This window comes from Mus caroli, chromosome 5 (assembly GCF_900094665.2).
Source record: "Mus caroli chromosome 5, CAROLI_EIJ_v1.1, whole genome shotgun sequence".
Lineage (NCBI taxonomy): Eukaryota > Metazoa > Chordata > Mammalia > Rodentia > Muridae > Mus > Mus caroli.
This window is the reverse complement of record NC_034574.1, coordinates 98,794,991-98,818,212: the sequence shown is the minus strand read 5'-3', so window position 1 is coordinate 98,818,212 and position 23,222 is coordinate 98,794,991. Positions and strand designations below refer to the sequence as shown.

Here is a 23,222-nt window from a genome sequence, read left to right as displayed (position 1 = left end):
ACAGATCTCTGGGGCTTGCAGGCTACCAGCCTAGCCCCAGCTTCAGTAAGAGACCCTCTCAAGGGAATAAGATAAAGCACAATAGAGCAGGACACCTGGCATCCTCCTCAGACATATGTACCACAATATACAGTGCCCATACGTGTGCACACACACATAATACTCACATACACACCTCTGCAAATGCCCATGCACTGCCTTAGTGCTTTATTATGTAAGCTGTCCATCCAATGCCTCCAAGTTCTGAGGTCTGTTTCATTAAACAGAAAATGTTGGCATCCTGACGATTTAAGGAGTACAACTCCTGGTGATCACTAAGAGGCTGGTGGTTTATACAGCACTGCTTCTCAGTTGCACAGACTATCTTATAATAACTTAAAATAGGCCAGTCTCATGTCCTCTTGGTTAATATGTAGGCAGTTTTGTTTTGTTTTTTAAAGGAAAATCTTTGAAAGAGTGAAGGAGAAACAATTATTTTTTTAAAAACAGAAGGCTTGATTCTTCGTTCTTCAGGTAAAACAGACATGACAAAAGAACACAAATTATTTGTATTAAATTGTATTTTCAGGAAGATTCCAAGGTTTGACATAGGCACAGAGAAAAGAACAAACTAAAGCTTGTATAAACAAGATCAGTTACAGACTGACCTCTGAAATGTGTTAGAAAATATACAGTAGTCACACTTTTTAAAAATATGACTGAGGAAAAATGTTTTAATTCAAGTCTTCTCAATCACTTGAAATACTTGTGAGCTAAACTTATACATTAAGGCAGATATTGATTTTTAAATACTCATTTAATTGATGAAATGTTTAAATTGCAATCAAAGGAAAAAGTTCTTTTTAAAAAAAAAAAAAAACATTTTATTGCTACAAAGGGAACTGTACACAAAATCCTTTAAGCCATCTTAATGCTAACTGCTATTCAATGTAAAAAAAAGAAATACTAAAATCAGGACAAAATACTTGTCCAATCAATCTAGAGTAAGTACTCAAAAACTGAATGCACACTTAAAGGTTCACTCCCAAGAGCAGCATTTTAAGTTCAAATGATTACAACGGGCAGAGGAGCAACACACACCTAGAATCCTGAACACCAATAAGGTAATAAAAACTAAGCTTAAAAATCATACAAACAATTTATCATATCTAAGTTTGGTATCTATAAAAACTAAACTGAAATCATCTTAACTTCATTTTTATTAAACAAGTGCCAAACATTTAGAAATGATATAAAACAAACTTTAATATGTGGAATGCATGCAACATGGTATCAACTCATAAGCTACTCAGCATCTTCCATTCTCTACGGTAGCCCCGGTAAGGCCCCTGTGAAGTGTGGCGCCTACATCTGCCTGTGCTCACACTGCTCAGTAGCACAGGTCTGGGCAGCAAACTCCTGGGTTCCCTCCTCTTCCTCCTCCTCCTCTGCCTCCTCTGCCTCCCCTGCTCCCTCTGCTTCTCCCACTGCATCAGCTTCCCCTACTGCTGCAGATTCTGCTGTGCCCTCCTCTCCCTCCACATCCCCTTCTTCCTCCACAGATCCAGCTTCCTCCCCTTCTTCTCCTTCTTCTTCTTCCTCCTCCTCCTCTTCCTCTTCCTCGATGGGTTCATCAATCTTCTCTTCGTCCTCTTCATCTCCTTCTGTCTGCTGATCCTGAGGTTGATCTTGAATTTCAAAAGGATTCTCTCCCTAAACAAGACAAATGGCTTTTACACTCAACACATTTGTTTTTCTATGACTGACACTTGCTGTATCTTAGGGACGAAAAAAAAGCAGTATTTGAAGTTCATTTTACTTATGACAAATCTATAAAATATTTTAAGTATCTACTTCATTCCAATTGAGTATATAATTTATTAGTTATTTTATATTCTTTAAATTAGAGCACCTTTTAAAAAAAAACCAAAGATTTTAGCTGAATTTCTAAAATCCTATATAAAAAAACAAGTAAAAATATGTTTTTGATACAAGCAAAAGAGCTGATGCAGATGATCTACTTAATAAGGCAAGTGCTCACTGGCTTCATAAGTGCTCCACTGGATACCAGGCCTTATACTTCACACTTGCATAAACATTGTTGGCAGACACTCAAAGGTCCTTTGTATTTATTTCTTTTATCCCTGTGGGTGCATACATGCACCTGCACATGCTTACACGTGGAGGTCAGATAACCATTTCTCCTTCCAGAACCCCAGGACTGGATTCTGGTCACTGGGGTAAGTGGCAAGTGCCCTTATCTGGCTGAGCCACGTCAGCAGCCTGATATCTCACCTTAGTCATTATCTCTCTGGATTAAGTCTTTTACAATGGACACACTGGAAGACTGTATTAACGTGTGAAGCTGACTAAGAATCTATTAAGGCTGATGCTACATTTTAAAATGGATCAGACAGAAACCTGTAGGATGAAGTGTAATCATAAATGCCTGGGTAGAGCAGTTAATGATTCAGTATGGGCTTAGAAGGCCCAGTGTTCAGTCTCCATAGGGAAGAAAAGTGGGGTAGACCTCAATGAAGAGGATTCTAATAAGAATCACTGATAAGAAGATTCTGAAAATGTGGGACATGAGAATGTACATTACCATGGGGAGAGGGAAGTGTGGGGCATGCTGCACACAACTACAAAGTGAGATATACAAATGTTTAGTGTGCGTCTATTAATCTTCAGCCCATAGAGAGAGTGGCCAGAATAACATATTTACATGAATGGATTTGCATGAATGTCAGCACTGAGCTGACAATGGACACAGAGTCAGTCCCACATGGGGCAGCCTCAGGTGGGCGTCAGGAGTAAGTCAGGGCTGGGATAAAGCCTAGAAGCAGTCTGCACATGGGCAGGAGAGAGAGAAGGAATGCTCAGAGCAAACAGTATTGCCAAAAGTGGAAGACCAGTGTCCAACAACAGAACAGACACAAGTAAAAAGAGGACTGAGAAGTTATTCAAGTCCATCACTATTAAAGATGAACCAGGAAGGCTGAGGATTAGTTTTACATATTTTAAGTAAAAGTATCTTAATTTTTGTGTGTTTGCATGTGAGTACATATATGTTCAAGTGTATGTGGAAGTCAGAAGACAACTCCTGATGTCATTCCTCAAGAGCTCTGCAGAGAGCCTCGGGGACGCTCCTATCTCTACCCCCAGCACTGACAACAATCATGCACCACGGTCCTAGTTTCTCTGAGGTGGGTTCTGAGGGTCACACGCAGGTCCTTACACTTGCACAGCAAGACATTTATTTATCAAATGAGCTAACTCTCAGGTGCCAGGATGTTCATTTTTAAAGCACTCAATGTGACCATTGGATCACTGATAATCTTAACAACAGTTTAATGATGTAAGTGGGAGTTAGAGCAGTAGTGGCTGTCCAAGAGCATGTCTCCACAACTTCCTCTAAGTTCCCAGAAAGCACATGCTTGGCCCCACACAAGTGAAAGCTGTCAAGTCCTGAAGCCCTTTCTTAAAGTACTAATTTCTAATCAACCTCAGAACTTCTGAATCAAAATCTCCAGAAAGAAGCTTCCTAAGAATCACTTCGGGAGCTGGCAGTGGTGGCGCTCGCCTTTAATCCCAGCACTCAGGAGGCAGAGGCAGGTGGACCTCTGTGAGTTTGACGGCAGCCTGGTCTACAGAGCAAGTTCCAGGACAGCCAGGGCTACACAGAGAAACCCTAATTTGGAAGGGAGGAAGAGAGGGAGGAAAGAAGGGAGAGAGAGAGAGAAAGGGGAAGGAGAAAGAGAGAGAGAGAGAGAAGGGATAGAGGGAGAGGGGGAGAGGGAGAGAAGGAGGGAGGGAAGAAAAGGGAAGAAAGAAAACACTTCAGAATACTAATCTGAAAAGTTTGGGAAATTAATCCAGAGGGTCTTCTTAAGGCCTGGATAGTTGCCTATTTCACACCTTTAAAAAGATCCTGATTCTATTCTTCCAGGTGAGAAGTCTTCAGTTACAGCAAATAACAGGAGTTGAAGAAGAAGCTATCTTCCAAAGTATGGTAAGAAAAGGCTGTAAAAAAGGCGAGATCCAGAGTCCAGGAACAATCAGGTCACTCGTTTAGGGAAATGGTGAGCACTGTCTGTCTAGAGAGGACACTGATAAGGGGCAGGGTACTGGATCCCAATAAGGACGTGAGAATGAGGAAACAGAACATGGATGAGGAGGAAACAGTGACCAAGGTAAGAAATGCACATAAATCTAAGGAGAAACTCCCCATCTTCCTAGTGCAAAGAACACGCACGTGGGGAGAGCAAGAGGGGATGATCTGAAGCAATAACTATGAAAGACATAAGTCAACCAACAAAATTAATGGCTGAGGAAATACCTCAGTCACAAGGCACTTGCCACATCAACAGAGAGAGCACAGTGTGAGCCTCAGGCCTGGTGGCACAGGTTGGTTATCCCAGGGTTGGGGAGGCAGAGACAGCTGGGTGCCCAGCAGCTTCACTAAACATGCAAGGCCAGGCCAATCACAGACCCTGTTTCAAAAGCAAGGAGCAAAGCTCCTGCCTGAGGTGACCCTGAGGTGACATACACCATGCTTCTGTGCAGACTGTACATGCACACACCACCCACCACGGGAAGCACTTACAAACTTAAACTTAGCACGTGTGACTAAGACTAACATCCTGATCCTCTCACACACTGACTTAGAGTCAGAAGGGGAGGAGACAGGAAATGACTGCCCCCATCCTCTAATCCAACAACAGTGAACAGAATCTGTGTGCCTCTGCCTGTTTTAGTGTCCTTACATATAATTATACAACACATCCTAAAAAGCTCACCTTAACAAAGCGCTCATACCGTGCCTTCACGATTGGGTTGTTTAAGATGCTTGTGGCAGTCAGCACACTTTCCCTCTTTATCTGTTCCTTATAAGCCTGTGGAAAACAGAACACAGTGTGGTTATAGAAAGCCATGGCATAGAAAGCTTAGAGACTTAAAGTGATATTTTACACTCAAATTCCTTTATTTAGATGACTTTTACAACAAATTAAGCTATGAATAACTATAGCCATTTTACTTGTAATTTAAATGATTCGTGGATTGAGACCATGAACTTTCTTTCATAAGCAAATACAAAATACTAAACTATACAATACAATACAGCACTCCCAAGTCAAAGTCTTTTACTCTACACTTTATCAAAGGACCCAACATAATCAGTCTTCTTCAAGGCTTCTTATCACAAGTACTACACAGAGGAGACAAGGTAATAATATGAAGAGTCTAACACCCAGACATCATAGTTCAACCTGTGCAAAGGAGGATGAAGTGAAATTCACATCATTATAAAACAGAGACTCAAGTCTCCTCTATTTAGTCATTAATTTTTAAATCTTCATATCCATTTTACAAAGGAACTCATTTTTCACAATATATGTATTCATGTCTTTCTGAAGTCAAGCCAACTAGATAAAGCCCAGTATAAAGAAGAGACCGCATGCCCTAATGAACAAGCAGCCTGTATGCTGTTGAAGGCTATCCTGTTCAGAAGCCACAAGAGATAGTAAATGCTAATACTAGTTTTAAATGTGCTTTCCCAAACAGAAAAACAGGCCGGTCATAATAAAGTTTTCCTTTCCTTTTTGTTCTAACACACACAAAATGATTTTGTAGCAACTTACTATAACAAAAGTAAAAAGAAAACGTGCTTTTCAGGTGTCAATTTCCTGCAGGCTCACTATTACAGGTACCACTTTATTAGGTATTACATGTTAGTTAACTGACCCTTAAACAAGCACAACAGGATGATTCCAGTCTCATACAACAGGTAAGGAAAGTTAGATAAGGAACTTCTTTAAGACTCGGGTTCTATCCCAGAAAGCCTTGCTCCAAGTCTATGATCTTAACTAGGATATGACTCTGTCTCTAAGCTGACACATAACTAGCTGTTCACATTGAAGATATAGGACAGAATGTCTGATTAAACAATGGACAAAGGAAAATTGAAAAACTGTTAGAAAGTTCAAGAACTGTATAAAGTTTCCAGACTCACCTGCTTCCCTTTGCTGTGGTCGGGAGACTTTAGGTGGAGCTGAACTGAGCTGTGTAAAGCAGGGATGTACACGCTACAAGCACTACAGTGAACAGTCTCCACTTTCATCATGTGATCATCTGCAGTAACACCTACAAACAAGTTTATTTAGGGAAGAAATGGCCACGCATCCTTACTTCTCTCACTAGTTTCCATTATCATTCTCACTCTTTACAACAAAGGATCGGAGCGTGTAGGCATGTGTCAAGTTCTGCACACCTCATGTCTACATATGTAGGGGTTGGGTTTTGTCAGATTCTCCTAGAAGTGGAGTTGAAGGTGGCTGGTTGTACGGTTGTTGATGTACATTTTCTTAACTACTGAGCCACCTCTCCAGGCCCACGCATCGTATGAGTCACTCATGCTTAGAGCTTTTAGTCCACCTCCTCAAAAAACACAGTTAAATGGATGTTATTTTAGTAAAATAAGAGTTCCTTTAGTATGTACATGAGTGGGCAGGAAAAGCAAAAAAGGTGCTATAAGGAACAAAAACATCCATTCTCAATCTTCGAATGACCATTCTAAAGGAATCTTGAGCTGACTATGTAGCTCACTGGTAGAGCACTTGCCTAGCTCTTATTACAAAGTGTAGTGGTTTGGGTGACAATGTACCACATGGGTTCTGGGATTTAACAACTGGTACTCACGAGGTGGTGACGTCTGGGGAGGATTCGCCTTGTTAAAAGAAGTACATCAGTGAGGGTTTGGAGTGCTTAGAGCCTCGCCCTGCTTTTAGTCTGTCTCCTGCTCGGGTTGTGGCACAAGATGTGAGCCCTCAACCTCCTGTCCCTGACACCATGCCTCCCTCTCACTGCCATGCTTTCTATGAACAATGCCAAGGAATGTTAGCCTTGCACTGTACAAGATGAAGGGCCATTAAGTAATTTCCTGAAATTATGTAATTACATAGTAGAATTCACAAAGGGAGGGAGGGAGAGAGGAAAAGGAATAACTGAAATGAGACAGACCAAAAAAAAAAAAAAAAAAAAACTATGAACTATTCAGAGAACATGTGAGGATTTCAACACATGCAGTATGTTTTTAGATTTATTTCACACAGATGTCTATGTAGCACATAGGCGCTTGGTGCTGCTGGGGTCCTCAGAGGATGCTGGATTCCCCAGAATGGGAGCTATGAATGTTACGAGTGGCCATGTTGGTCCTGGTAGTCAAACCTGGGTCCTTGGCAAGACATGTCTTCTCACCCGCAGAGTTGTCACTCCAGCCCCCAAATGCAACATTTAAAGGCAGGGTAAATAAAAAGATTTGTTCAACATGTAAAAAATGCAACTACAGGAAACCGTGCTGCACATGAATGGAAGCACCATGGATAACTCCTTACTTCTACTTTGGTGGATGGTAGAGCTATGTTTTCAAGAAAAATAGTTTGAGTTTCTGTTTCCTTATTTAAAGACTGCCAAAGGAAATGACAGGTTTTGGAGATAGGCTGTTTTAGTTTGATTCATTTTTATTATCTTTTAATTCTTTGCAATTTCTGTGTTTGTGTGAGTAGTGCTGGTATCCAAGGAGGCCAGAATGTCAGACCCGGCTGGAGCTGGAGCTACAGGCAGTAGTAAGCTGCTGGATCCAGGTGCTGGGAACCAACACTGCATATGCTCTTAACCTTGATCATCACCCCAGCCCCAACGGTCATTTTATATGACTACTGAAAAGACAGCAGCAGGCAAGGGAATGAATGAAACAAGATTTCAGAAAACAGATCTGTGCTAGACTTATAGATATAATTCCATTAACATGTTAATTTAAACTCTGTATGTAAATGAGTTCACCTGAAACAAACATCAAGGAAGAGAATAATGAGAACCAGGACTGGTGAAAGCAGACGGAAGGGATAAGAGAGTGTGCTGGGGCAGTACAGGGGAGGGAGACAGAGGCACAGGCACGAGTGGGGGAATGTTACTGAAGATGATTTAAACAGTAACAATTGTTTTGGGTTGGACTCACACCTATAATCCTAGCACTCAGGAGGCAGAATTGCTTCAAGTTCAAGGCCAGAGGCTATGTAATAAAACCATATCTCAAAATGAATAAGGGCTCACTTCCTGTCCGAGCAGTCTCAGCAGGCTAATGAGAGTAGGAGTAGAGTTTATTAAGTGTGACTGCACTGAAGGATGAGGCGTCAGGTGGATGAGGGTTGAAAAGCAAGGCTGCTGGGTTAGGAATATACAGTGCTCAGCAGTGGAGGGAGCTGTGGCCTGCAGAACGGTTGTTTACAGATAAAAAGTCAAGTTATGATACAATTATGCTTTTGTTCTTTTTTCTTTTTAAAATAAGAACAGGCTTATATGGGCTTCAGTGATAGAATCAAAAAGGAAGAAAAGACTGAAAAAAAGAGTTAATGATCTCAACTTCAGAGAGAAATAACAGAACTGGGGAGAAGGCTCAGAGATTAAGAATCAGAACTGCTCTTGCAGGGGACCTGAGTTTGATTTTCAAAACCCACATCGGGGGTGGGGCGACTCCAGGTCTAGGGTACAAAAAGCCTCTTCTAGCCTTCTTGGGCACTGCAGTCATGAACAGTACTCCTCCCACCCATATAATTTTTTTAAAAATTGTTTAACTCTAAAAAAAAATTAAAGAAAGTTAAGAAAAACAGCAGAAAAACTAAAGACAAATCTTTCCTCTAAGCAGTGGTTCTCAACCTGTGGGTTGCGACTCCTTTGGGGGTTGCACATCAGATACCCTGCATGTCAGATATTTACAATTGATAACAATAGCAAAACTACAGTTATGAAGTAGCAACCAACTGGTTCTCCACCTTCCTAATACTGTAACTCTGTAATACAGTTCCTCATGTTGTGGTGACTTCCAACCATAAAATTATTTCATGTTAATTCATAACTATAATTTTGCTACTGTTTTTTGGTTTGTTTGTTTGTTTGTTTTTGGTTTTTGGTTTTGGTTTTGTTTTTTGAGACAGGGTTTCTCTGTGTAGCCCTGGCTGTCCTGGAACTCACTCTGTAGACCAGGCTGGCCTTGAACTCAGAAATCCGCCTGCCTCTGCCTCCCAAGTGCTGGGATTAAAGGCATGCGCCACTACGCCCGGCTTTGCTACTGTTAATATAAATATTTTTGGAGACGCCAAAGTCAAGACCCACAGGTTGAGAACCTCTACACTATAACTTTAAGAGAAAGAAGTAGCTATAAGCGATAATAAACATGTAAGCATGGAAACAAGAAGTTCAGAAGTCTACGTCTGATATGCTATAGCAAGTATGACTGTAAATGGTATAAGTCTTGAGGTTTTCAGGTTATGATACATAAAATATAAATATAAATTTATAAAAACAACTTGCTTAAATACTCACCTTCCATAATATCTTTTTCGATTATTTTGTAAGCTTCTGGGTGATTAAGTGTCTGTTGCTTACGAATAGATGCTTTTTTAAATTTATTCACCATACATTCCTAGAAAATAAAAAGAAAGAATACAGTCTCTTTCCAAAGAGCACCTACTGTATTCCCATCCTATGGGAAACACCATCACTGCTGTACGAACAAGAAACCCACAATTTACTTGAAGAAACTATCATGAAACCCTAGAAAACTGCTTCACTTTTCACGATGTCTTCTGGGCATCTGGAGCAAGAATCCGAGGCTGGATAGTAACCTTCTCAGGTAAGTGGGTGAATCATAGCCGGCAGACAGAAACCCAGGATGGGAAAATTACAGGAAAAATCTTAACCCAATCAGAGGACACAATTCTGCTAGATTTAGAGGTCTGAATGAACACTGTATTTTAAATTTCTATCAGCCCAAATTAGTTTTGTGCAATTAGCAATCCCGTTCAAGCCTCCTCTTTTAGCATTTCTGACCGAAAGTACTGTTTGCTATTTCATGTCCCCACAGTATTTCTGCAGTCTTGGCATTTCCACCTGAATAAAACCATCTGTGCACCATGGACCATGTTTTATTTCCAATTATAGTTGGCTCATTAAAAGTAATGCTAATGGTCTTCAAAGTAATCTCTTAAATTGACAACCACACGAAAAATACCAAGACTGGCACTGAAATTGTGACTCTGCTGTCTAGTGACCAGGTCATTTAGTTTCTATGGGCATGAGTTCATCTGAAATGAAGGATTAATGTACCAAGCATATTTCCAGGGACACAGTGGATTCTGCAGGAATGACGCATGAAGCTGAATCAATGAACAATGTAGCTAAAGGAATTCTTTTTCCTGACAACTTTTTCAGAAATAACTATAAGAAGTTCTCAAGTTAAAAATCCAAATTCTAATATGAAATTCATATCTAACTAATTTTAACAAGTTTCCTTAAATTAGAGTAATTATCAGTTTTTTTAGTGACATAAACAAATGAGAGACAAATTGTAAAAAGTGATCAAATAAATGCAGATAAATTAAAATGCTTCCCATTTCAAAAAAATTTACTTACATGTAAAAACTCCATAACTACTTTATCAAATTTGGTTTGTTTCTGAATATGATCTAATGTTTCCTGGTGAGAAGAACTTTCCAGATGCAGTTCAATATCTTTTTCTTCAAAGGTTCGAAATTTACAAAATGAGCATGTGAATGCCATTCTATAAAGAAGAGAATTTTTTTTAAATATTACTTTATTCATTTAGAGCTTCTAAAAATAGTTTTATTAGCTGAAATTATTCTCTTTCTATTTTAGAACTCTGAAATTAAGGTGGAGGGAAAATAGTATTTCAGTTCCTATTCAGACAGTACAGTCAGTGAAGTACTTTGCATTTTAGCGTCTAGTACAAAAAATATAAGGACCAAAAAGGGTGATAACCTCAAGCCTGAGCCATCCAAAAGCTACAATAAATATAAAGAAACACTGAGTTCCCAAACCTCCAAAACAAACTTCACACTCTGGCCCACCTGCAAGTTTTTAAACCATCTAAACCCACTTCTAAAGCCAGATAGACACAAAGCACCAACCACTCTACTCCACCAAACTCTGAGATGTAAAGTCCCCTACAGTTATGTCAGGGAACTAACATGCCTAGAATGCACAAATATACATTACTTAGAAGACAAAAATCCACCCAGAACGAATTTTTCCACAACTTTCCTTTCACTGTATGCTGTTATTTCTTTTTCCTTAAATTATGACAACAGTCTCCTGACTGGGATCTTTTTTGCACTGATATTAATTTCCCGAGTTAATAAGCTCAGGAAATAACTGCTTAGTTCATATCATACCTATTTGTGATCTTGGGCAGGTTATTTCTCTGGCCTCAGACTTCACAGAGGTGACACACGAACCCCTTAAAAAGGCTCCTGCCTCGGTCATTATTCAATTAATTATTAGTGCTACTTCCTACAACAGGTTACTGCTTAAATGCATCACTGACTCCTTAATACTCAAAGGGGCGAGTGAGGGTTTGAGAGCTCTTCTAGAGGGTCCTAAGCTCAATTCTCAGCAACCACATGGTGGCTCACAATGGGATCCGCTGCCCTCCTTCTGGTGTCTCTGAAGACAGCAACAATGCACTCATATATATAAAATAAATAAATCTTAAAAAAACAAACAACCTCAAAATGCCTTCTACTGCTATTCTCTCCTCTTTTTATCTATACCCAAGAGTCTCTTAGCAATACATAGCACATTCTATGTCTTTACTAAACATTTTAATTACGTTACATTTTTAAATCATTACTTCCTTCCAATCCAGTTTTCTACTTCTGCATTATCAGTAAAATGCCTACTTGTTTGCTTTTACCTTAAGGCAAGCAATCTACCTGGATTGCCTCTCAAAATTCTACCATTCTTAGGTTCAGTTCAAATAACACCATCATGTAGCCTCCTGGAATTTACTACCAGTGATCCAAAAATTATTGCTAATAAGACTGACTACATATTTCTCTTCTAGCACTTTTTCAGCATATACCGCTGCATCTCACCCCATGTTCCCTTAAGGAGTACACACAGTTCTTTCTTCATCATAGTGAAAACATTCAAATATTAAGAAACCTATTCAAAAGTAGTCATTTACCATCAACCTCAAATCTTCCTAACAAAGTAAAACTGCTCTGGTTAATGAAATAACTGTCCACCAGACTGAGATGTAACTCACCAGTAGTGCATATCTGTAGTATGTGTTAGGTCCTGGTGTAATCAGAAGCATTTCTCTAATATATGTTAGGTTCTGATTTAATCATAAATATTGTTTTTAAAGCCTAAAATACTGTAGGATTTTTTTAAAGATACATATTCTATAAAATGACAATTCAATTGAATTGTTAGGCTAAAGCTATGAAAGAAAAAAATGGAAAATATAGTTCTTTTATTTTTTTTCTTTTTTTTTTTTTTAAGATTTATTTATTATATATAAGTACACTGTAGCTGTCTTCAGACACTCCAGAAGAGGGCGCCAGATCTCGTTGTGGATGGTTGTAAGCCACCATGTGGTTGCTGGGATTTGAACTCTGGACCTTCAGAAGAGCAGTCGGGTGCTCTTACCCACTGAGCCATCTCACCAGCCCTATTTTTTTTTTTCTTAACTGCAAAGTTTATTCTACTAACACTTATTCAAATTCAAATCTATTTTCAAATTTTAATGGGAAAAGTACTCAGAATAATTAAATACAAATGTTAATAGTGTAACAAATAATCGTGCTTACACTTCTATATAGTTAACACAAACTGTTTAATTCATTTCTACACCACAGTATAACATAGTTATGATTTATGCCAAATGGATGGCCCTGTTAAAACTCTACCTCTACCACCCAGCAGATCTCCCATTTCCTTCTCCTAGGTCTAGCTCGGTGAGTCTTCTGACTTTACCCATCCACCCCTTCCCCCAAGTCCTTCAGGTATATCCCCGGCCCCACACCTAATGCCCTGGTCTAGGTTTCTGCCAGAATACTCTCTACCTATCTGTCAACCTACCCACTCCTCCCATGCTACATCCCAACCTTCACACCAAGCCTGATCCAATGCCCACCTTCCAGGCTTGGACCACATCCTGTCCACCAACCCAGTTCACCTTACTTCATTCCACAAGCCATGCCCATCCTTTAGTTCCAACCCACCTGAACATCCTTTCTCCTGTCACAACCCGTTTATATCAGACCGAGTTGAGAGCTAACAAAACAACTCCACATGCCAGATCTCATCAGAAAATTACAAACAATATGAAAAAACAAGGCAGTATCTTCTCTCCAACCCTACCAGTTCTGTAGAAATGTTATGTTTGACGATTTAAAAGTTACCTAAGTGAAACTGAGGACACAGAATTTAAAATGAAAATCATAAAACTTCACCAAAGAATTCAAGAAGTTTAAAATCACAAAGAAACATATCAATGAAATTAAGGAAACAGCACTTAAAGAGAATAAATTCCTAGTGGTGCCCGAGAGAACACAAACCAGGCTGAAGGAAATGATGAAGACATGCCCGGTCTTGAGGATGGAACTCCATGAGGAGACAGAAACACTGAGGAGGACTCAAGCTGAGATGGAGAGGGAGAGTCCAGTAACTCAGCTAGAACCCACAGGAAACCCTGATAAGAGAGAATCAAACAGAAGATAGAACAAATCAGGACACAGAGTAGAGGAGAGGACCTAGACCAAAGAAATAAGACATATAAAAATTAAAAAAAACAAAAACCATAGGAAAGAAACATACAGGAAAAGTGAAACACCATGAACTACTCAAACCTTCAAATTATAGGCACAGAGGAAGGAAAAGAATCCCAAGTCAATGGCACAGACTAGGTATGTTCAACAAGATTACAGAAGAAGTTCCCCAAACTAAGGAAGTCACACCAATACAGATACAAGTATGCAGACCATCAAACATACTAGACAAGAAAGGACGCTCCCCACTGGCTTAGCATAAGCAGAACACTAAGTATTCAGACATACAAAGAAAGCGAGGTGAACGCTGCAAGAGAAAACCACACGTCACACAGAAACAAAACCTATCAGAATAATAGCTGGTTTCTAAAAGGAAAATTTGAAAGCCTGGAGCAATGCATCCCAAGTCCTAAAAGACTACGACAGCCAGCCCAGACTAATATACACAGCAAAACTATCTACCATGATTGACGAAAAAAGAAAACCTTTCCATGATATAAGCAGCACAAAAAATATATCCAAAAATCAAACCTAAGGAAAACACAGGAAGTAATAATTTGGGCTGAGACTACGGAAAGAAATATGAAGCCATAATTAAGACACAAAATACTGCTGGGCAGTGGTGGTACAAGCCTTTAATCCCAGCACTTGAGAGGCAGAGATAGGCGGATTTCTGCATTTGAGGCCAGCCTGGTCTACAGGACAGCCAGGGCTACAAAGAAAAACCCTGTCTCAAAAAAAAAAAAAAAAAAAAAAAAAATCCAGACACAAAGTACCACTGAGAACACAATACCAAGAATCAACAACATGATGACTGTAATTAACAAATACATTTCAATAATAACTTTAAATATCAGTGGCCTCAATTCTCTAATCAAAATATACATGCTTACTAAATGGGCAAGAAACAAAATCTATCTGTTGTCTACAAGAAGCAACCCATTATATCTTTAAATATAGGCACTGCCTTAGAGTAGAAAGATAGACAAAGAACTCTAATAAAATGAGACCAGGAAGCAAGCAGGCTTCTCAATCCTAGACTTAACAAAACAGACTTCAAACTAAAACCAAACAGAAAAGATAACAAGGGATACTTCACTCTAATAAAAGAGACAGTTACCAAGAAGACATTACCATACTTAACATATATGCACCAAATTCTGGAACATGCTATTTTATTTAAACAACAAGACAAAAACACTACTGGATTTAATAACACAGATTAACATCAATCCATTAATAGTAGGAGATTTCAAAAGGGCCATGGTGGCACAAGCTTTTAATCCCAGTTCTCAAGAGGCAGAGGCATTGAGTTTGAGGCCAGCCTGGTCTACAGATTGAGTTCCAGGATAGTCAGGGCTACACAGAGAAGCCTTGTCTCAAAAACCAAAAACAAAACAAAAAATAGGGGATTTCAATTCTTCACTTTTCCCCAATAAACAGATCATCTAAAACAAAAATAGAGAAACATCAGACTTAACTAACATCATACAGCAAATGGATGTAACAGATATCTACAGAATATTCCACCCAAACACCAAAGAATATACATTCTACAAAGTAGCACACTGAAGCTTTGCTAAAATAAACCATATCCTGAGAACCAAAACAAATCTTTCCAAATTTAAAATGACCAAAATCAGTCTTTGTATCCTATTTAACCACTATGCGATAAAATTTAAAGCTGACAGCAAACGCATTTCTAGTAAATACACAACTCATGGAGATTGAAGAATGTGTTGCTGAAAATGAAACAAGAAAGAAATAAAAATGTCCTAGAGTTAAATAAAAATGCAGACACAGCAAACCCCATGGCACACTGAGTGCAGCCCCATAAGGAGAGTCTGCAGGTCAGGTATCTACATTAACCAGTTAAAGAGCACGTGTGAATGACAGTGATACAAGCCAAAGACATGAAAAAAAGAAAAAGAAAACCCAAACCCAAACAACAGCAAGAAATAATAAAAATCAAAGAAATCAATGAAATAGAAACAACAAAAACTGTCCAAAGAATCACTGAATCTAAGAGCTGTTTGAGAAGATAAATAAGATTGTTGACCCGTAACTCAAGAAGTGCTCCCCCCACCCCAAGAAAGGAAGGAAGGCAGGCAGGCAAAAGAGGATCCAAAATAACACAATCAGAAATAAGCAAGGAAACATTACAACAAACACCAAAAAAATTTAGAATATTATAAGGAAAAGGCAAAAGAGGATCCAAAATAACACAATCAGAAATAAGCAAGGAAACATTACAACAAACACCAAAAAAATTTAGAATATTATAAGGAAAAGGCAAAAGAGGATCCAAAATAACACAATCAGAAATAAGCAAGGAAACATTACAACAAACACCAAAAAAATTTAGAATATTATAAGGAAATGCTTTAAAAACTTGTACTCCATGAAGCTGGAAAACCTAAAAGAAATGGATAGATTTCTAGATTCTGCAAAACTACCAAAATTAAAGCAAGAAGTCAGCAACCTAAAGCTTTCCAGGTTAAAAACAAAAAGGCTGGAACCAGATGAATTCACAGCAGAAGTCTACCAGACATTCAAATACTATATCAAACTCTTTTCTAACAATTTCAAAAAATAGAAACAGAGGGAGCACCTCCAAACTCCTAGGAAGCCAGTTATCACCTAATACTAAAAATCAAGTACAAACAGCTCCCTACCCCCTTTGAAAAAATGGTCAATATCCCTCAACGTAAGACTCGAATATACTAAAATACTGTCAAACAAAATGCAGGCATACATTAGAAATATTATCCAACATAACCAAGTAGACTTGATCCCTGAGTACAGTGATGGATGGTTCAACATACTCAAGTCAATAAAAGACAACAATTAGATGCAGAAAACTGACAAGATCCAACTTGCCCCCAGGGGCTTAGAGGAGACATAACAACATAGTAAGTGCTATGTATGAGACACCCACAACCAGCATCATAAATGGGAAAACTTTGAAGCAATCCCACTGAAGTCAAGGAATGTCTACTATCCCCACTCCTTTTCAATGTTGTGCTTTAAGTACTAGCTACAGCAATAAGGCAAGAGAAGGAAATTAAAGGGATTCAAATAGGGAAAGAAATCAAACTATCCCTATTGCAGATGAGATGATAACTATACAGATATTATATCAGGAAGTTTTTATAAATGACAAATAAAGCAATGTGGCAGGATACAGAATCAACTTGCATGAGTCAATAGCTTTTCTATGCACCAAGAACAAACATACAAAGACAAGATCATGAACACATCCCCATTCACAATAGCCTCCAAGAAAATTATCTCCAAATAAACTCAACCAAGGAAGTGAAGAACCTCAAAAATGAAGACTTTAAGCCTCTGAAGAAAGAGACAGAAAAAGACAGTAGAAAGTGGAAAGACATCCCGTGCTTAGGGATTGGAAGAATTAACATGAGGAAAATGGCTGTTTTAGCAAAAGCTGGTTACAGATTCAATGTAATCTCAATCAAAAACCCCATCTCATTCTTCACAAAAATAGAAAAGAAAAAAACTATCCTAAAATTCATATGGAACCACAAAAGGTCCCTGATAGCCAAAACAATCCTGAGCAAAACAAAACAAAACCATTCCAGATCTTAAGATCTACAGAGCCATAGTAATAAAAATATTACTGGCACAGAAACAGACAAGCAGACAACAGAACAAAATTGAAGACCTAAACATGAGTACACATAGCTTCAACCACTTTATATTTGACAAAGACGCCAAAAACACAATCTGGAGAAAAGAAAGCATCTTCAACAGACAGTGCTGAGAAAACTGGAGTCCACATACAGAAGAATGGAAACAGACCCTCAGCTATCAGATCAGACACCTACAAGTGACACCTGAAAATGCTAGAAGAAAACACAGGCAGGGGCCAAAATGTGGGAGTTGGTGGGTAGGGGAGTGTGGGGGGAGTGTATTGGGGACTTTTTGGATAGCATTGGAAATATAAATGAGGAAAATACCTAATAAAAAAATTAATTAAAAAAAAAAAAAAAACCACAAGCAGTATCTATCCTACACGATACAGCATAAGAAAGGACTTCATGAATAAGACCTTCATTTGCCCAAGAATTAAAGCTAACATCTAACATATGAGACTTCATAAAATTAAAAATTCTCTTCACAGCTAAAGAAACTGGGGGAAACCCAGAAAATGTGAGAGAATCTTGGCCAGCTACACATCTGACAGAGGATTAATATCCAGGGTATGGGTGTATAGGACTTTAAGGGAGGGGGGCATTCAAAATATGGGCCTGGGACCTGAACAGAGTGGTCTTGAATGAAGGGAGGTGGGGAGGAAGGCTAAGAAAAATCTCATAAAATGTTCATCATCCCTAGCAATAACCCAAAAAAGCAAAACAAAACAACTTTGAGATTTCATCTTACCTCCATCAGAATGGCAAAAATTAAAAAAAAAAAAAAAAAACAACCAACAACAAATGTTAAGAGGGGATGCAGGGAAAAGGAACCATTATTCCCTGTCGACAGAACTGCAAACAAGTGTAGCTACTATGGAAATCAGTGTGAAGAACTCTCAAAAAGCTAAAAATAAATCTACCAGAGGACCCCGCTACACCACTCCTGGCCCCAAGAACTCAACATCCTACTCCACAGATAATTGCTCAGATGTGTTCACTGCTCTAGTCATAGTAGCTGGGAGATATAAACAACCTCAATGTCCTTCAGCTAACAAATGGATAACAAATATGGTGCATATACACTATGAAATACTACTCAGCTGCGAAAAAATGAAGCCATCAATTTTGCAAGTGAATAGATGAAAAGTTTTTTTTGTTTTTGTTTTTTAAAAAAGTACTGAGTGAGTTACCCCAGACCCAGAAAGACAAATATTTAAATGCAGCAGGCACCCACACCCCGGCAGTAACCAATAGCTCTCTAATTGGACTTAGGACCTACTCAACTAGAGAGAATCATGGCCAATCCTAGAAACCTAGCCAACTACTGAAGGCTAGTGAGGTCCTAGATCTGAAGAAGAACCTACAACCACCACTTACCAAACCAACACAAGGCCCAAGTACACTAAAACACTTGTCCTTGTAGCCATGGGTAAGTGCAGTTTTCACCTCTCATAAAGGAAACCTGGCTTTGCAACACACAAAGACCACTACAGAAAACCACAATCAAGCAAAATGCAGAGTTATGGAACCTCGTCCCCAAACAACTGCCAAACCTAAGTCTGCCAAGTCTCAGAAACATTGCAGAAGAAGGGGAAAGACTGTAAGAGCCAAAGGATTGGGGAATTTGTTGTGAAATTGTGTCTCCTAGAAATGTCAGAAGCTACACCATAAAAACTCACCAACATGACTGCCTAAACATGAGGTGAGCAAGGACATGCCAAAGTGGATGAGCAAAAGCCCACAAGGCTCACTGATTAAGAGCACCCACAGGGTAGAAGATCCTATGCCCTATGACTTCTGCAGCTGCTGCACACATACGATGGATATACATACATGCACGCAAAGATTCATATTCATGAAATATAAATAAATCTTTTGTTTAAAAAAAAAAGATTTTGAGTCCCCAGTCAAATCTATTCACCTTTTTCTAAAATCCATTTTACTTTTATTTAGGTAGGGGTGGGAGCTATCCAAGGAGGCCAGAAGAGGCCACTGGATCCCCTGAAGATAATAACAGGCCAATCTGTGCCTCACACTCACAACAAGCTGGGAACTAAACATGGGTTTGGAAAAGCAACACATTCTTCTTACTGCTGAGCCATCTTTCCAGACCTCATCATTTCTTTCATACCTATAATAACTGACTTTAAGCCCGGAAAATGTTAGAGAAGAAAATCCTTTTACTTTTACATTTTTTTTAATTTCTAATCTCTATACACAGGATATGAGGGTCTAAACTGATTCTAAAAGTTTGTTGTTTAATCAAATCTTTTTATTTAGCATATCATTATATATGTACTACATGCTAATATAAATGCAGTCTACTTACAGGCTAATAATTCTGTCACCTGCCTATCACAGCCTGTTTTCAGTGCTGGGCATCACACCAAGCACTTATCAGTGTGCCTCCCTGATATATCTGTGTACCTGAGGGTTCATGAACAATTTCCCTGAGACCCTCCTGTGCCCACTGCTGACAGCATGCTCGCCATCTCTCTGCAGTGATGGGGATTCGCATGCGGGCCGTTCCTTGTGCTGTGCAGCATACACTCTTACCCACTAACCCACTTCCCAAGCCCACATTATAACCTTTCAATGAATCATTATCCAAAACTGCCAATGCCTATTCATTCATCATTCCTTCACAACTTTCTCTAGCAAACTTATAAAACACAAACTTTCCTAGTCGAGAACATCAGTGTCTCTGTAGTCAAATCTCGAGACTATAGTCTGGCTTCTGCCACTCAAGTGCTGGGCTTATAGTTACATACTGGTATATTTGGTTTATGCAGTACTGAGTAATGAGTAGTTTATCAAGGCTTTGTGTATCGAAGGCAAACACTCTACCAACAGCCCTAGCGCCAGTCCTTTATTAATTTAGTCAAATCTCTGTTGATTTAAACTTTTTCATATTCTGTAAAATAAATTTGCCAATTTTAGTAAACTTTTTCGAGATAGGGTCTCATTATGTGGTCTATGTGATATTATGCTTAGGAAACGCACCTAGCTTAAAAAATCTACCTTTTAATAAGCCTCATCTTTGATTTAGTGACCACAAACCTGTATCCATCTCCATATTTTTCACTGTTTTTTTCTCGTCTACGTCTTTGCTTCTCTCGCCGAGCCTCAATTCGCCGCTTTTCTTCTTCTTCATTTTTAGGATCAGTTTTTGCTAAGATTAGGGGGGAAAAAAACTTCATTTTAATACATTGTGACTTTCTATGTCTGCTTCATTTCTATGTAACTATTTACTACGTATTTTTGCTTAAATCTGCATATTTTTGCTTATTCTTAAGTTTTATATTCAATTAATCTGGACAAAGCATCTAGTACTATATTTCCTATTTTTAATGACAGATTAAAATGTCTGTAATTAGAAAAAGTTTTTTTAATTATTTTTATTTTATGTATATTTTTGTTTGTATGTATGCAAATGTACCACATGTATAATGTATATGCAGTGTTCATGGAGGCCAAAACCTGCAACTGGAGTTACATATAGATGTTGGCTGCCATGTGGGTGCTATGAACCGAACCTGGGTCCTCTGCAGAAGGAACTCTAACCACTGAGCCCTGAGAAAAAGTTCTTTAAAATTAAAAATGAAACTGAGGAGATGGGTAGGAGTGCTTACTGCACACGCATGGAGGGTCTATCTCTAGCACTCATGTAAAGAGCAGGCTGTGGTCACACCAGTGCCTAAAACAACACTGTGGGGTGTGAAGAAAGGAGTCAGGGATTTTGCAGTCTACCAGTCTAACTTCTGATTCAGGAGTTTGTCTCAAGGACATAAAGAATGATACAGCAGGAAACCCAAAATTATCCTCTGCCCTCTGCATATGCACACACAGGTATGGGTACCACAGATGCAAATATATAAATGAATGAAGAGGGAGAGAGGCAGGAGGGCGGGAGGGAGGTGCTGCGGAGATACAGCTCAGTGGGTGAAATGTTTGCTACACAAGCATAAAGACCTGAGTACAGGATCCCTAACACCCACTTAAGAAGCTGGGCAGGACAGCAGACACTTGTCATTCCAGGGCTGGAGAGGCAGACATACAAGGATCTTTGGAGCTTGCTGGACAAACAATCAAATCAAAATTGCTAAGTTCCAGGTTCAGTGGGAAACCTTGCCACAAATAAACAACTGAGAAAGATGCCTGATGTTCATGTTTGGTCTCCACATACATGAACACATGTAGCCCCCACCATCAATACATATATAAATGCATAGCACAAAATATAAATAAATCAGGCCCAGTGCCCCGTGCCTATAATTTCAAGCACCTAGGAAGCAGAGGCAGGAGCATGTAGACTTTAAGTTCCTCCTCCACTACAAAGTTCAAGGCATGGGATAACTACATTCAAAATAATTAAATAAATGATGGGAAATAATGTGAAGCAAACTCTGTTATAGTTGAAAAGAGGTCCAGGTGCAGAGCTTTTAGGCACAGAAGATGCCTTAGTATAACCTGGCTCTGCCACTTCCTGGGTGTTGACCCAAGACACCAATTATCTGTCTTTGCTGTTATGTCAGCTCTATAAAGTTTGGCACACATAACTACCCCTCATCAGCTTGGCTTAAAAATAAACCAAGTGGGCTGGTGAGATGGCTCAGTGGGTAAGAGCACCCGACTGCTCTTCCAAAGGTCCAGAGTTCAAATCCCAGCAACCACATGGTGGCTCACAACCATCCGTAATGAGATCTGACTCCCTCTTCTGGTGTGTCTGAAGACAGCTACAGTGTACTTACATATAAGAAATAAATCTTTAAAAAAAAAATAAACCAAGTAATGTGTGTATACTCTTTAACTAGTGCCATGTACAGGAAGCATTCAGTAAATACTAACACTTAAAATCTGGAGCTGGCTGGAGAGATGGCTAAGAGCACTGAGTCTTCTTCCAAAGGGCTTGGCTTCAATTCCTAACACTCCTGAGAGCTCACAACTATCCCTAACTCCAATTCCAGGGGACACAACACCCTCTTCTGGCCTCTATGAGGACCATTCATGCATATGGTATACAAATATGCATATAAGCAAAACATTCATACACAGAAAATATAAATAAATCAATCTGGAAAGTACCCCCCAAAAGAAAAAATAACACTTTAAAAACATGCTTTTATCAAATTGTATATACTTACTAATACTTAATTTAAATGGAGATAAAACATTCAAAAACAAATACACTGTTGATATTGCAAAATTACAATAAGCACCTACTTTTAAATTAAAATATACTTAATTAGAAACTATTCTAGGCTTGATTGCTCATTGACCCCTTTTAGAAGGAATCCTTACTATCGTCACTATTGTTTAAAGCAATTCCTTCAATGAAACTACTCAATAAGGGGCTGGAGAGATGGCTCAGCGGTTAAGAGCACTGACTGCTCTTTGGAAGGCCGTGAGTTCAAATCCCAGCAACCACATGGTGGCTCACAACCATCCATAATAAGATCTGATGCCTTCTTCTTCCCCCTCTACAGCAAGTGAGCAGGGCCAGAGTGTCTGAAGACAGCTACAATGTACTGAAAGGAGCTGAAGGGGTCTGCAACCCTATAGGAGGAAGAACAATATGAACTAACCAGTACCCCCAGAGCTCGTGTCTCTAGCTGCATATATAGCAGAAGATGGCCTAATAGGCCATCATTGGGAAGAGAGATCCCTTGGTCTTGCAAAGATTATATGCCCCAGTACAGGGGAATGCCAGGGCCAGGAAGCAGGAGTGGGTGGGTTGGGTAGCAGGGTTGGGGGAGGGTATAGGGGACTTTTGGGATAGCATTTGAAATGTAAATGAAGAAAATATCAAATAAAAAATGTTTTAAATAAATAGAGCTTTTTTAAAAAAAAAAAAAAGAAACTACTCAATAAGCTCAGATTTTAAAATTGTTTTGGTAAAAAAAAAAAAAAGTTTATAGTTTCCTCAAGACAAGTTTGAAAAATATAACATCATTTG

General features: G+C 39.0%; 1 protein-coding gene across 4 annotated transcripts in view; it reads right to left on the bottom strand.

Moving 5' to 3' along the window:
* Positions 1-542: 542 nt before the first annotated feature.
* Znf326 (zinc finger protein 326) overlaps positions 543-23,222 on the bottom strand; it is a 38,996-nt gene continuing 16,316 nt past the window's right edge. For all 4 annotated transcript variants that reach the window (XM_021162275.2, XM_029477583.1, XM_029477582.1 and 1 more), the window contains 6 exons: positions 20,327-20,438; positions 10,450-10,597; positions 9,361-9,460; positions 5,993-6,123; positions 4,779-4,874; positions 543-1,692 (listed from right to left, as the gene is read on the bottom strand). In XM_021162275.2, coding sequence (XP_021017934.1) covers positions 1,345-1,692; positions 4,779-4,874; positions 5,993-6,123; positions 9,361-9,460; positions 10,450-10,597; positions 20,327-20,438 — 935 coding nt within the window. In that variant the 3' untranslated portion in view covers positions 543-1,344. The remainder of the gene's footprint in view (positions 1,693-4,778; positions 4,875-5,992; positions 6,124-9,360; positions 9,461-10,449; positions 10,598-20,326; positions 20,439-23,222) is intronic.